Consider the following 15,821-nt stretch of genomic DNA (forward strand, 5'->3'; position numbering starts at 1 on the left):
TTGATTTATCTGATCAATGAGAAAAAAAGTAGTGACACTTGGTACTTTGGAAAGCATTAAATTGAAACTTGGTAAAAATTATTGTGAGAAAATTAAAGGAATATTGCAAGAAAAATTTAATATTGAACTAAGAATAATTTTTGAGTCAAAAGATGATAAAATATTTAAATTAATCACTGATTATATTCATTTAATGAATAGAAGAGTATGCGGAAGAAATAAAGATGATAATAATGTTAATTCTTGTATACTATGTGAAACAATAATACAGGAATGTGAGACAAAAAATGGTAAGAAGAAGCTCAGTGTATTATTATCAAAAAGTGAAGACTTGGAAATTTTTTCAGATGAAACAGATCAACAAAATGAGAAGGATACTGGTTATTATATTAATTGGAATATAAGAGATAAACAAAAACATTATGAATTAGTCGGACTATTATCTGAATCAATTATTTCAGAGTTTATTTTTCCAATGTCAATTTTACAATATTCAAATTCTAGAATTTTCTTGACTTTATTATCGTCAACAAGCCAGGAATTAATTTGGAGTTCTAATACATTTTTAATGAGTAATTTTATTAAATATAAACCTAATGATGGAGTAGAAAATGAACAAAATAACGAAGATAATACATTGATATATTTAAATATTTTGCATAATAATAATAATAATATCTTATACGTCTATAATGAGTCAAAGAACAGAATAATCAATAAAAACCAAGTTAAATTTGAAGATATTAAAAAGTATAAAGTTAAAGAAATTATAGAAAGAATTATTAATCTACATAGAATATTGGTCAATTATAGGAATCATTTAGAGAATTATCATTCTCTTAAAATTAAATGTGCTAATCAAAACAAATGGATCATCAATGAAAATAACAATATCAATAATCAACTTGAGTCTTTTGATATAAATTATGAACAAATTGATAAAAATCATTCAAAAGTATTAGATAATGATGATTTTAATATTATTAAATTAAAGAAACAAGAAAAGGTTGATGAAAAAGAGAAAATTAAAAATTATATTAGAGATTTCGAAAAAAAAAATCATGAATTGAATAAATTAATTAATCAAAATAAAATAGATATGGAAAAAACCATTGTTGATATTAATGAATTAAATAAGGAAATTGATTTATATAGAAACGATTTAATAAATAAAGTTTCATATTGTATATACCCAATTACTATTGAAAAAAAGACTTCAAATTTTAAGATCAGAAATATGTTACTTCCTTTAATTAATGTGATTCAAAATTTGGATAATAAACAAGATTTTGAAATATCAACTACACTAGGATTTTCATTACATTATTTACAAATAATTTATAATATTTTGGAATTACCTTGCCCAAATAAAATAATTGTAAAAGGATCATTTTCAACTATTAATAATAATCCACTATATTTCTATCCAAATATGAATAAAAAACAAATAACTAGAGCATTAAAATTCTACAAATCAATTATTTACAATATTCTCAATTATTTTAATGTTAATCATGTAAAGTCAAAAAAGATACTTTTATCAAATAATATATTACTTATGCTATTAGCAATTACAAGTTATATGAAAAATGATCAAAACTAATGATTATTGAATATACAAGAAAATTCATTAATTGCTTTGTTTACCTTGGATTTCATTAAATCATTAAATTCTGAAGAAACTTTTATTGTATTAAGTAAATCTTTATATTCTTGTTTAGAATAAAGAAATTCGTGAAATGATTTTTCAAATAACTTAAAATCTTTAATATTTAATTTACTATGATTATTAATGGCATATATAAGACAAGTAAGAAATTCTGGCTCAAAGAATTGGAATTGATTTTGTTGGAATAATTCTTCAAGTAATTTATATTTATCATTATCAATAATTAAATTATTTTGATTTGAATTGGAGAATTGTTTAAATTCTTTATATTGTAATAAATCTAATTTAATATTCTGAGTAACTTTTTTAATTGATTTATTTTGAGTAGAAGATCCAATTCTACTAATTGATAATCCAAGATTAAAAGCTGGTCTATTTCCTTTAAAGAATAAGTCACTATCAAGTACAATTTGTCCATCAGTTATTGAAGTAATATTAGTTGGTATGAATGATGAGAAATTATTTGATTGAGTTTCAACAATGGGTAAAGCTGTTAAAGATCCGCCACCTTTTTCATCAGATAATTTTGATGATCTTTCTAATAATCTACTATGTATATAAAATATATCTCCTGGATAAGATTCTCTTCCGGGAGGTCTTCTTAATAATAAGCTAATTTGTCTATAAGCATTAGCTTGTTTAGACAAATCGTCATAAACAATTATACAATGTTGTCCATTATCTCTAAACCATTCTCCCATTGTACATCCAGTGAATGGAGCTAAGAATTGAAGTGATGCAGCATTTGAGGCTGTTGCTGCAATAATAATGGTATATTTTAAAGCATCTAAAGAATGAAAATAAACAATTAATTGAATAATATTTATAATAAACTTACCATATTTTTCAAGAATTTTAACAATTTGAGCAACACTTGATCTTTTTTGACCAATGGCAACATATATACAATACTTTCTAGTTTTAATATCATCATAAAACTTTCTTTGATTGAGAATAATATCTAAAGCAAGACAAGTTTTACCAGTTTGTCTATCACCAACAATAGCTTCTCTTTGTCCTAGTCCAATAGGTATAAGAGCATCAATAAATTTGATACCAGTAATAAGTTGCTCATTGATAGATTTTCTATCCATAATTCCCGGAGCTTTAACATCAATTTCTCTTTTTTCTGAAGAAATAATAGGAGGTTTACCATCAATAGGATTTCCCAAAGCATCAACAACTCTACCAAGAAGTTCTTTACCAACTGGACAATTAACAATAGTATTGGTTGAGATAACTTTGTCTCCTTTTCTAATATTTCTATCTTCACCTAATATAACAACACCAACATGATCACTTTCAAGATTTAATGCCATACCTTTTTCTCCTGTTGAAAATTCAACTAATTCTCCATATTTTACTGATCTAATACCATCAACTTGAGCAATTCCATCAGCAACAGATATTACTTGACCAATTCTTTTGTTATTATGGTCATTAATTGTTGAATAGTAAGATAAAGAGTGAGTATTGAGATATGATAACGATGATGAAGATAATAATTGCGCATTAAGAGAAGATTTAGAGTAGGAAAAAGGTATAAATATACAAGTTTTATTATATAAAGAGCTGAAATTGGGTTTATTATACATTGAAAATGAGTAACTTGGACCTTTATAATATTTTGAAAATATTTTATTTAATATGTTATTACTATTATATATTACAATTTTGTTTATAAGATATCCAAAAAAACCAAAATTATTTTTTGAAATATATTGATTGATTCCATAAGTATAATTTGGGATAATATTGTAAGAAGAAGAAGAAGAAAAACAATGATTAAGTGATTTCAAAACATTAATTGAGTTTTTATTAATAATCATTTTTCTTCTTTTTTTAAACTTTATTTATTTTTTTAAAAAAAAACATTAATTCTTCATATATAATATAATACATTTGTTTATTATAAGTAATAATTTACATTTTATGAATAAATTTCAAATTGGCTTATGTTAATTTTTTAATCAATAAAATTTTGATACATAATACATGATTTTTTTTTCTGACTTTCTCAAAAAAATAAAAGGTACCGGGTACCGTATTTTTTGATATTAAAAAAATTTTGTATACCCGCATGACGCATAAAAAATATTTTGAAAAAAAATATATTAATCTCAAGATTAAAGTGTAAAAAATAATAATAATAATAATAGTATTAGAAATAAATATGAAAAATTTATATTGCCTTTACTAGGCACTAAAGGAGAAATACGATAGTAATAATAAATAAATTTGGCACTATAATTAATTAAATGGAAATTGAAAGATAAAATCTTGGGAGTTTAGTTGTTTGAACAGTTTACTGTATAAATAGTGTAAATTATGATAATCTTTTCTGCTCTTCCTGGTGAATTTTTTCAAAATAAGGATGAGCCAAAGCTTCTTTTGGAAGAATTCTCTCAGCATGATCATAAACTAACATTTTATCAAGTAAATCCAAAACAACAGGATTAACAAGATGTTGATTATCAGCATTGATAAATTTACTCCAGGGTTTTCTAGTATGTCTACCAAGTAAATCATCAAAATAGGGCTCCAATTGTTTTTTATATTTAGCAAGGTATTCAAATAAACCATCAGTGCCCAAAACTCTAGCAATTTTAACAAGTTGGTCATTGTTATCAACTCCACAAAAGAATGGATCCCTCTTAAAAATTAATCCAGCTAGAACACATCCTAAACTCCAAATATCCAAAGAATAATCATAATATTGAAAATCAATAAGTAATTCTGGTCCTTTATAATATCTACTAGCAACTCTTACATTGTAATCCTGTCTAGGGTGATAGAATTCTGCCAAACCCCAATCAATTAATCTTAATTCTTTCTTCTTTGGATCAATAATTACATTATGTGGTTTAACATCACGGTGCATAATACCTTGTGAATGACAAAAATCTAAGGCTTTTAGAATTTGATATATATAAAATCTTATATCATTATCATTAAATGTTGGGAATAGGCTTTTAAAATCAACATTATCAAGGCATTCAAATACAAGGCTTATCGTACCACTGCTTGGATCTTTTATTATGTCCAACAATTTTACAATATTTGGACCGCCATGTAAATTATATAATATCTTTATCTCACGCTTAATTTTCTTTCTTTTAACTGGTCTAAGTACTTTAATTATTACTTTTTCATTTGTAATTACATTTATTCCTTCAAATACTTCACTATATTTTCCTCTACCTACTTTTTTAATTATTTCATAATTATTTGGATTGCTATATTCAATTTGAAAGTTTTCATAGTCCCAATATTCTCGAGGCTTATATATATTAACATCTGAATATAATCGTGGAAGTGGCCACTTATTGGCTGAGTTATTATTGCTACTCATTTTTTTCTTTTAATTATTAAAGTTTTTTTAATGATCAAAAAAAAAAAGGTGAAATAATAAAAATGATAAAATATTTTCAATATTATATCTACCTTTTGCTACTTCTAAAACTCGAGTATTGATTTGACTTTCAGCTTCTTACATTTACCAGAGCAAACTTCCTTAATCACTCTACTTCCTTTTAATGGTTTTAATTAAAATCCCAGGTTTTAATTTAACTTCTTTTTTTTCCTTTTCTTAGTATTCTTGAATTTAATTTGCTAATATTCCTATTTTAGCTAAAATCAGGTCTCATCATTTGGCGCCGACTTTGTGGCGGGCCTTGAATTGGTAATAAAGAAGGAAAAATTTTAAACGATTAGAATATTTACATAATCTTTCGGATTTTTTTTAATAAAAAAAACATTTTAATTTATTAATGTATTATTACTTTTAAATTGGTGAACTCACTAATACTATTGCTTTATTATTGTATTTAGTTTTTTAATACAAATAAACATAGATCATTCAAATTTCATATTGGTCGTACTTTCTCTTTCCTTAATTTAATAGAATAATAATTGTTTATTTTCCATGATATTAGGAATATATATATATGAAAAAAAAATTAAATCACATGATTAAAATTTTAACTTTAACTTGCAAATGCCATTTTGAATTGAATTACTACACTATTATTTGTTATGATTAATTTAATCAAATATTTTAATGCATGCGATTATTTCTTGTGTATAGCATGTAAATTAATAATTTTTATGTGGACATACCGATATATAAAATAAAAATTGCATTACGTGTATAATGCATGTAGTTAAAATTCATTAAAAGTAGAAAGGGGAAAGCTTTCAAAAGAATCATTTTACAAGAATAAAGTTGTTAATTAAGAAAATCGTTAAAAAAAAATTTTTTTTACATGCTTTTATTAAATAAAACCAGAGTATAGTGTAAATACAGAATAAATATTTGAGAAATAAAAACTCTCTATTTTTGTGTGGTAATTGATTGGAAAAATTTAAAATAAAATCAATCATATTCAAGTAAATCAATTGATAAATTTGCCATTTTAATTATATACTGATGCAAGTTAGTATTTTGAAGTGTATATTTAAATATTAATATTTAATAGCAAAAATATTATTATACAATATTATTTAATTAATATTTACACAAAACAGCGGGCAAATTATTTGATTTATTGCAGGCGGGTGACATTCAATTAATTATTAAGAAAAAAAAATAATTAAAAATATTCAAGCCAACTAATAATACGTAAAAGAGAAATTATACTAATTATTAGATTTTAAAAAGCATATATACATACGTACTTACTTAAAATCTTTCATTTATTTAGAATTACTACAGATTGACATTTTAAATTTCTCAGTTGTATATGGTACGTTTTGAGTGGTGGTAATTTTCGCAAAAATTACAAGGTCAAAGTATAAAGATAGAACATTAATAAAGTAAAATTTTTGGAAAAACTAATTAAAGATGATGTTAGCAAAGATAACAACAGAATCAGCAAAAAATGTTATTTATAAAGCTCAACAGAAAGTTCAAGATACTGCAGAAACTTTAAATCCACAAAAAATACTAACATTTTTATTATGTATGGGAACATCAATATTGTTCTTGTCTCTATCATTTATGTTTTTACCGATAATTGTGGTTTCGCCACATAAATTTGCAATTCTATTTACATTTGGTTCATTTTTTTTTATGGCAAGTTTTGCAGTATTAAAAGGAATTGGTGGATTTTTAAAATATATGGTAGAAAAGGAAAGACTACCTTTTTCATTTGTATATATTTCAAGCTTATCATTAACATTGTATGCAACATTATTTTTAAAGAGTTATTTGTTAACATTATTATTTTCATTGGTACAAATTATTTCATTAATTTCATTCTTGATTACAAATTTTCCAGGTGGATATAGTGCATTGAATTATATGAGTAACAATTTATTTTCAGGATTGGCAAACAATTTGCCGTTTTTATCTAGTAAAAACACTCCATTACCCATTTGAATTTAACAAAATTAGTAATATTACTTATTCATAACTATTAAAGCTAGATGACGTATCAGAAGAATAAGAAGAAGAGTCTGATGAGTTGTTGATATATATACTGGAAGATGATATAAATCCTGGTTCGTGATGTAAGAGTGGGGATTTCCCACTATTATTGCCTCTTATTAAATTACGTTCTGTAGAATTTTTTAATAAGTTTTCATTGCAACAATCACTACTACTACTACTAATACCACTACCAACACCATTATTATTGCTTTGTTTATCACCAGAGTTGGTAATGATAAATGTTTCATTTGATTCAGTCGCTGAAACGTATATTGACTCAAACGTTGAGTAATTTGAATTCTTTAATGAACTTTTAAATTCAGAATCTGAGTCAGAAATTGCACTTTTTTCAAACTCATCAATATTACCACTACTACTATGATCATGATCATTGTTGTTTCCAGTATATCTAGAGTTCATTAATTCATCACTCCCATTCAAATCCTTCATATTTATTAGTTCTGGAAGCCAAATATTGCATTTATTAATATTTGGTCTTCCAATTATGGAAAAGTTATATTTTTCAACTATATCACTTGATTCAGCTCTTCTATTATTTGAAATTACATCATTAATTGACTTAACTTGTTCAAAATATTCATTAATCCAGTTTCTGATCTCTTTAATAACATCTCTAAAAAGATTTGGATCGTTTTCTTGAAATTCTATATCATTACCTAATTTGTATAATATATTATAAATTGGATATTTACAAGCTTGATTATTTTTTGACAATGTTAAAATAATCATTTTTATGGATATTTCTTTATTATTAATATTAATAATGACCTTTTGCTCAGATTTATCTCTTAATATTTTTATGGCCCTTCTATATTCTTTTCTATAAATCAGAATATCAATCAAAATCTTGATATTATTCATTCTGTAAGCGGTATCCAAACAAATCTGTTCCAGCCAAGATATATTCTCTAATTTGAAGTATCTTGAAGTTTGATTATTTCCATATTTATCCAAAACTTTACTATTGAATCTAACATGTCTTGTTTCTTGGTTTGCTTTGGCTGATGGAAATTCATCTTTATTTCTATTAAATAAGTACATATTGTAAAGCTCTTTTAAGATCTTATTAGAGTCTTCGAATATATGGTATTGCAATACGTATTGTAAAAGTGATTCTCTTTTAATATAGAGAATTAATTCAAGAAGAATTTCATAATATTCTTGATTTATTTTCACTTTCATATCAATTTTAACTTTGATTATTTCCATCAATAATGTAAAGACTTTTGGACAAGAAGACTTTATTGAATTATTATTGTTATTATCAATTTCTTTATTAACAAGAAATTTTAATTTTTCCAAGAGTATATCATCCCATAAAAGATTTCTATTGGAAATAAAAGGCAATATATCCATCTTTTCAATATTTATTATATTATCAATTAACAATTTATTGCAAAGATTTAGTCTTGAATATTGAATTTTGTTAACATCTAATTTAATTACTATATTACAGGATGAGTTAACAAGAATAATATGATAATTATTCAAATGATGACTTTTAATTTTCTTCAAAGATTTCATATACATATCATTTTTATTATTATCATATAAACAAATTATTGTATTATCATTCAATTCGTCACTAAATAATGTTGGTACCATATAATAATGACATATATTGTTATTACTATCATTTCCGAGTTGTTTATCTTGGCAATCATTGGCGTTGTTACTTTTTGAAATATTCTTGCTATTATTTTTTTTAACAAGTTTTATATCAAAAAGACCAAATAATTTTTTTCCATGAAGATTTATTACAACAATTACGTTATCTACGACCAATAATGTAAATTCCTGGAAAGTTTCTCCAATATCTAAAACAAGATCAGAAGAGTCTTGGTTGAATAGATCCCTAAGTGAAATTCTTTTATTACTATAATCAATATGAACACAATAAAGATTTTGATAAATGTTCAAAAGAAATATATCTTCTTGTCTAATTTCAGAATTTAAAATAAGTTCCAAAGGTTGAAGTTTAATAGGTTTTTGTTGTTGATTCATATTAATATTAATATATGGAGTAAGTATGTTGGGTCCAGTTTGTAATAATAGAGACTGAAATTCCATATTATACCAAAATTGAAGATTATGTTCATTAATTTGCCATATTGGATGAATAACGTGTTCCTTTAAAGAAAATAAAATTAACTTTGAATTGGTAATCATTAAAATTGAAGGATAACATTGTTCATCAAAAATTGATGATTGATTTGGTGAATCTTCCCACCATATAATTCCTCTCAGAATTTGATTATTCTCAATATGGATTTTAGTCTCAATATAATCCATTTCATTCCATTTATAATAATTATTATTATTTTGATCATCAACCATTTGTTTTTCCAGATGAATTTTTCTAATTACAAGTAATTTTTGATTACTACTATTAACAGCATTATCTTCATCTTGTTGAATATATGCTAAAAATATGATATAATTATTAGTTTCTTCTTTAGTATTAATATACATAATCAGATGTAAAGGTTTATAGGAGAATTCTAATTCATATAATTTAGGTAGTTGATATTCAAAAATTTCATTGGAATTTATTCTAAATAAGCTATTACTTAATTTATTATATATAAGTGTATCTCCTTCATTTGTTGAATTAAAATAAATAAATTGTGACTCAATAAGTAATTCTTGCTTAATATCAAGCTTTTCTTCTTTTTCAAACTTATTTAATTCATCTTGATTTACTTGCAAATATCCAAGTTTCGATACTTTATCCATTTTTTGTTTGAATCTTTGTTTAGTTCAATTTAATATTTATTTGATTAATTTGGATAAATAATGTGTAAACTCACTGTATTAATACTTGTTTCCTGATTTACTATTACTATTAATTAGTTTAATTATTTTAATTAAAACATAATTAATTGTCAATATTACAATATTCTTGAATCCTTCACATTTTTAATATATTCTATGTTTGCCGCCAAAACTTTTTTTTTCCTTCATTTCCTGTTTCTCCTTTCCCACAATTATAATTTTACACCATCCCCTCTTTTTTTTTTTAATAAAATAAAATGATGAAATCCACATTTTTTTTAATTTACACTGTAATTTAAAATTACAGAAACAAACAAAAAGAAAAAAATCAATACTTAGTTTTAATGATTTATTTTTTGTGTGTCCTGTGCGCCTCGTAAGTAATCCTTGACCACATGCTCTTTTTTATTTGCATTACAAATATTGCCGCGCGCGGAAAAAAACGGTACCTATTAAATAAATTGATAAGAAAATTCACAAGAATGTGAGAAAAATATTTTTAAAGAAAATCTAAGCTTAAAATCTAGAAGATATCAATATAAAAATCATTTTTGAGATTATAGTAAATTTTACTTGTTAGTTTAAATGCCTGAAAGGCATTTGTAATTAGAGGTCCATCATAGATTTGTATATCAATAAGGTATTTGAATGGATTCATTTTAAAGAGTTGTATGGTGGTTAAATTGTCAGCAGGAGTCGTTTTTCCTTGTATAATTGTATTATTCATCATGTTTTCAGATTTTAATGGGTAAATACCTTCTACTAAATGATGATGAAGATTATTACTATCATTATTACTACTGTTATTAATATTATTATTACTATTCATATTATCATTATTAATATCATCATCATTATTATTATTATTGATCCCATTATTATCATTAATGCTATTATTGTTGCTATCGTCATTTTTACTTTCATCATCTGAATATGTTTTCTTTGTTATTGTTAAAGAAGAAGATGATTTTAGTCTACATCTTAACTTGTGTGAAGAAATAAATGTCCATTCATAATTTGAAGATTTTAATGTAAATAATACAATTTTTATAATTCTTGTCAAATTTCCAGAAACCTCAAATCCTAGGAGCCATCTATTTGTTCCAAGACTCACATTTATTGTGCTGTGGCCTGAGGAGGAGGAGGAGGAGGAGGAAGAGGAGGAAGAGGAAGAAGAGGAAGAAGAGGAAGAAGAGGAAGAAGGCGAGGGAGAGGATGAAGTTATTGGAAGTGATGAAATTTTAATGCTAGTTGCCATGAAATTGCCACTGCTACTCCCACTCCCATCTCCACTCCCATTGTTTTCGTCGTTGTTCACGACTTGCCTCTTCATCTTTTCACCTTTCTCAATCTTCTCAAAACAAGAAAAAGTTGTTTGTAGTTTCTCGTCCATTATTTTAGACTCTGTAGGTATGCTTTGATATTCTGTACAATCCCCAAGAGACCTCCCACTCTTGAATTTGTCGTGATCACTACAATTTAACATAACTTGTTTGATTTTCTCTGTAAGATTTAAGTTAACAAATCTTTCCTCCTCTTTTTTGTCTCCAATTACAGCTAAAACAGGCCGCCTACTAGATGAATTCTTGTTATTTTGAGCTTCCTCCTTGTCAAGGAACCTTTTCTCGTATTTCTTATTTATATTCAATTCATTTCTTGTCTTTTCCTTATCAACCAAATTCTTGTTAATTTTCAAATATAAAATCTTGAAAATACTTTGTCTTACTCCAATATTGCTAGTATTATTACCACTATTTCCAACATTATTATTATTAAGAGATGAAGATGAAGAAGCACAAGTTGAAACAGTTGAATTACTTAATGCTTCCTGTACCGGATAATGTTTCGATTTATCTGATTTATTAAAGTTTATATTAGTTGTCTTTGTAGATTCTTGGCCAATCATCATCTTACAACAACGTGAAGAATAAGAGTTATTAGTAAAACAAGTATATGATGATCTTCTTGATGAATCTCTAATAGAAGCATTTGAAAATATTTGAACTAAAACACCAATCTTCTTTTGTAATTGTCTTGAAAAAACTGAATGTAATTTATTATGTCTTCTCTGTTTTTGAGCCCATAATGCTCCTTCTTGAGTGATATTCTCAGAAAGCATCTTACCAATAATCATCTTATGATTAGAAGTCTCCTCATCAGCATTAACTTTATTGGATTCACTTTTATTAAACAATTTCTTCATATTTATTGGTGACAATTTATATAATAGTAAATGATAATACTGAGGTTCTAAATAAAATGGTAAATTATATCTAAACCACGTATTATATCTTATTTCCTTATATGTAATTCTTAAAGAAGGATCCACTGTTAACATTTTAGTAATCAACACTTTTGCTAAATCAGAAATATGGCCAGGTAAACTAAATGCACCATGTCGAATCTTTCTAAATAAATTACCAACATTTTCATCATCAAATGGTAATGATCCACATAATAATGCATATAATATCACACCACAAGACCATACATCTATTTCTGGTCCTGTATATGCTTTTCCTGAAACAACTTCTGGTGCAGCATAATTTGGTGATCCACAAGATGTATTTAAAAAATCACCATCAGAAATAAAGCTTGATAATCCAAAATCACCAATTTTAATATTGTTATTTTCATCTAATAATATATTTTCAGGTTTTAAATCACGATGGCATATTCTATTAATATAACAATACTCCATTCCTGAAATAATTTGTTGAAATAATCTTCTTGATTCATCTTCAGAAATCCTTCCTTTTTGTATAATATAATCAAATAATTCCCCTCCTGTTACATATTCCATAATAATATAAATATCAGAAGGAGTATCAATAACCTCATATAATCTTATAATATGAGGATGTATAATACTTTTTAAAATACTGATTTCTTTAATTGATTTCTCATACATATTAATTGCTTTCATCTTTAATTTATTCATAATTTTGACTGCTACTTTTTTTCCCGTTGGCTCATGTATTGCTAACTTTACTTTCCCAAAAGATCCAATACCTAAAGTCTGACCAATCCTAAAATCCTTAATTTTATATGATAAATACCCATTCTTTCTTGTGCTCTTATTAGCATTATTCATTTTTATAATCTCTTTTTTATTATTTCTAGTTAAATTTTTGAAAATTATATTTATCGGTACCTATTATATTATATTATAATATAATAGGTACCGATATTAAAATTTATTTAAATATTAAGCTGGTTAAACACTTTTCTTTTTTTTCTTCTTGTTTAAATTTATCCCTTTATCTTTTTCCTTCGTTTCCTTCTTTATTTTCTTCGTTATTACTTTTGTTATTATTCTTTTATTTATATATGAAAATATATAAATAATTTTTTCTTGTATATGAATTCTTCATCTCTTATATTATACTTTAAAGTACATTTTTTATATAAAATGTAAATTTATATATATAGAATTTAATAATATAAGATTTAATATTAGAAAATATAGTTTATTTGAATTTTCTTTATTTATCTTAAATTGTATTTTTCATTCTTCTTTACATATATTTCATAAACTTCAATAAATATTATTTTATTTTATATTATTAAAATAAAATAAATATTTCGCATTTAATCCCTTGCTTTTTTCCCCCCCCCCCTTTATTCGACTTCTTATGATCATATTCGATACCTTTTATTTGGTACCAACATCGCAACCCCCCTCAATTTTTTTTTTGAGTTAAATGTCCATATCTTTTTTTTTAAATATTTAATATTTAATATAAAATATAAAGAATCTTCTTTATTGTTTAATTGATTTTAATATGAGTATAATATTAAGTTCAAACTGAAGGTAAATATTTTAAAGATATTTTATTATATAATTATATATTTAATAATTAAAGTCAATTAGATAAGGAAATAAAAGTTCAATTTATAAGTTAAGAGTATTTATTGAACACTCATCATTTAACTTATTCAACTCTTTCTTTCTCTCTGACTTTCCTTATTCTAAGCTTCTTTATTGAATTAATTCCAATAATATGGGTACTATTTCATTAATAATTAATTATATATTGCTAATAATCACCATTTTTAATGTAAAAAAAACAGCAAGATTAACTTTAATAAATTCTTCCGATAAACTAATTAACCATATAAACTTTTTGAAAAATGATGAAATTTTCGAAGTTTCTGGTAATTTTACAAATGAAGATGTTTATAAATGGGCAACATCTTATCGTGATTATGAAAAAGATTCCAAACATGATGACGATCGTGATCTTGATCGTGATCATGATTATGAATACCATGATTATGAAGATCATGATTATGAAGATTATAATAATGAAAATCATGACCAATTTGAAAACTCCTATTCTTATAACTCAAATGGATCAAAACTTATTTACTCAGACTCAGAATCTTTCCTGATTAACCCAAAGTTGGGTAATATTTATGATATTTTAAATAATAAAAAAATTTATAAAACCATTAATGTATTAAATGTAAATGGAGAAATTATACCTTATGACGTTTTTCTTACAAATATAACAATACCACTCTTTGAAGTAAAAAATTCCCTCTTTGTTTGTAGAATTAGAATTGGAGAACCTGAACAAGAATTCTGGCCTATTATTGACACTGGAAGTAGCAATCTTTGGATTATTGGAGAAGAATGCAACCAATCAAGTTGTCAAAAAGTTAAAAGATATTCCAAATACATTTCAAAATCATTCAAAAGAATTTCCAAATATGATAATATATCAGTAGTTTTCGGTACTGGTAAAATTTATGGTAAATTAATTCTTGAAACACTTAAATTTGATAATTTTCAACTTAATAAACATGTTATTGGAATTATTGAAGAAGTTGAAAATACTGAAAATAGCAAAATTGATATATTTGATGCTATTGAACTTGAAGGTGTACTTGGACTTGGGTTCACTCAAATGTCTTCCTCTAAAAAACTACAACTTCCTTTAATTGAAAGACTACAAAGTCAAGGACTTATTCAAAATAATATATTTTCTATATATATAAATGACTATCGAATTAAACCAATTAATAATAATGATAAACTTTCAAAACCTTGTGCTATTTTATTACTCGGTGGAATTGACCATAATCTATTCCAAGAAGAACTCCATATTCTTCCAGTCATTAGAGAACATTACTGGCAAGTTGAATTAGAATCACTTTATATTGGAGATACCAAATATTGTTGTGATTATGGCTCTCTTGCTTATGAATGGGAAAATCTTGAAAATGAACATTTACATAAAAAATTTGGACATTATGAAGATCCTCCAATGGATATTTATATTTATAAAACTTTTAATAAAAGTATCGATAAAACTAATCGAACTCCAGGTTATGTTATTTTTGATTCCGGTACCTCTTTCTATACTTTACCAAATTTTGAATATAATCACTTTATTAAAGAATACCAACCTTTTGGTGATTGTTCTCAAATTCATTTAGATTCTAAAAAGATTGATCCAAAAATTATTCAACATTTTCCTAACTTCACTTATACTTTTAAAGATGGTTTTCAACTTATCATTCCACCAGAACTTTATTTGACTCCAAATGAACAAGGAAAATGTAAACCAGGTGTAATGATGATTGATGTACCAGGAGAATATGGGCACTCATATTTACTTGGTTCATTATTCATGAGATTTTATTATACTGTTTATGCAAAAAATATTCCAAAAATTGGATCTGCTGTTGGCATTGCCAAAGCTAAACATAATAAAGATACCAGAAAATATATATACAGTAAACTTTCTTCTACTAATGAATCATTTGTACCTCCAGATGATGATGAAGCTGAACTTTATTGGACTAAACTTAATGGAAGATTATCAGAAAATTGGAAATTCCCTCCAATTCTAAGTAATTTATTCTTTTAATTATTTTAGATTTGATTTTTGATGATATATATTATTCATTTTAATT

The 15,821-nt window shown here is 24.9% G+C and overlaps 7 protein-coding genes across 7 annotated transcripts; 3 read left to right on the top strand and 4 right to left on the bottom strand.

Annotated features, from left to right (window-relative positions):
• Positions 1 to 16: 16 nt before the first annotated feature.
• Positions 17 to 1,586, top strand: ELE39_002029 (uncharacterized protein; the record flags this gene model as incomplete). The annotated part of the gene is made up of 2 exons (XM_067344879.1): positions 17 to 1,516; positions 1,569 to 1,586. 2 exons carry the CDS (start codon positions 17 to 19, stop codon positions 1,584 to 1,586), a joined length of 1,518 nt encoding a protein of 505 aa, XP_067199313.1.
• A 13-nt stretch (positions 1,587 to 1,599) lies between these two features.
• ELE39_002030 (ATP synthase alpha chain) lies at positions 1,600 to 3,498 on the bottom strand (the record flags this gene model as incomplete). Its single annotated transcript, XM_067344880.1, has 1 exon — positions 1,600 to 3,498. The coding sequence occupies one exon, from the start codon at positions 3,496 to 3,498 to the stop codon at positions 1,600 to 1,602; it is 1,899 nt and encodes a 632-aa protein (XP_067199314.1).
• A 497-nt stretch (positions 3,499 to 3,995) lies between these two features.
• On the bottom strand, positions 3,996 to 5,021 carry ELE39_002031 (casein kinase II; the record flags this gene model as incomplete). Its single annotated transcript, XM_067344881.1, has 1 exon — positions 3,996 to 5,021. The coding sequence occupies one exon, from the start codon at positions 5,019 to 5,021 to the stop codon at positions 3,996 to 3,998; it is 1,026 nt and encodes a 341-aa protein (XP_067199315.1).
• Positions 5,022 to 6,512: 1,491 nt separating this feature from the next.
• ELE39_002032 (SFT2 family) lies at positions 6,513 to 7,049 on the top strand (the record flags this gene model as incomplete). The annotated part of the gene is made up of 1 exon (XM_067344882.1): positions 6,513 to 7,049. The coding sequence occupies one exon, from the start codon at positions 6,513 to 6,515 to the stop codon at positions 7,047 to 7,049; it is 537 nt and encodes a 178-aa protein (XP_067199316.1).
• A 24-nt stretch (positions 7,050 to 7,073) lies between these two features.
• Positions 7,074 to 9,857, bottom strand: ELE39_002034 (uncharacterized protein; the record flags this gene model as incomplete). Its single annotated transcript, XM_067344884.1, has 1 exon — positions 7,074 to 9,857. The coding sequence occupies one exon, from the start codon at positions 9,855 to 9,857 to the stop codon at positions 7,074 to 7,076; it is 2,784 nt and encodes a 927-aa protein (XP_067199318.1).
• A 562-nt stretch (positions 9,858 to 10,419) lies between these two features.
• On the bottom strand, positions 10,420 to 12,990 carry ELE39_002035 (AMP-activated kinase catalytic subunit alpha-1; the record flags this gene model as incomplete). Its single annotated transcript, XM_067344885.1, has 1 exon — positions 10,420 to 12,990. One exon carries the CDS (start codon positions 12,988 to 12,990, stop codon positions 10,420 to 10,422), a length of 2,571 nt encoding a protein of 856 aa, XP_067199319.1.
• A 910-nt stretch (positions 12,991 to 13,900) lies between these two features.
• Positions 13,901 to 15,775, top strand: ELE39_002036 (aspartyl protease ASP3; the record flags this gene model as incomplete). Its single annotated transcript, XM_067344886.1, has 1 exon — positions 13,901 to 15,775. The coding sequence occupies one exon, from the start codon at positions 13,901 to 13,903 to the stop codon at positions 15,773 to 15,775; it is 1,875 nt and encodes a 624-aa protein (XP_067199320.1).
• Between the last annotated feature and the right edge of the window lie 46 nt (positions 15,776 to 15,821).

The sequence above is a fragment of the Cryptosporidium sp. chipmunk genotype I genome (assembly GCF_004936735.1).
Source record: "Cryptosporidium sp. chipmunk genotype I strain 37763 chromosome Unknown contig_21, whole genome shotgun sequence".
NCBI lineage: Eukaryota > Apicomplexa > Conoidasida > Eucoccidiorida > Cryptosporidiidae > Cryptosporidium > Cryptosporidium sp. chipmunk genotype I.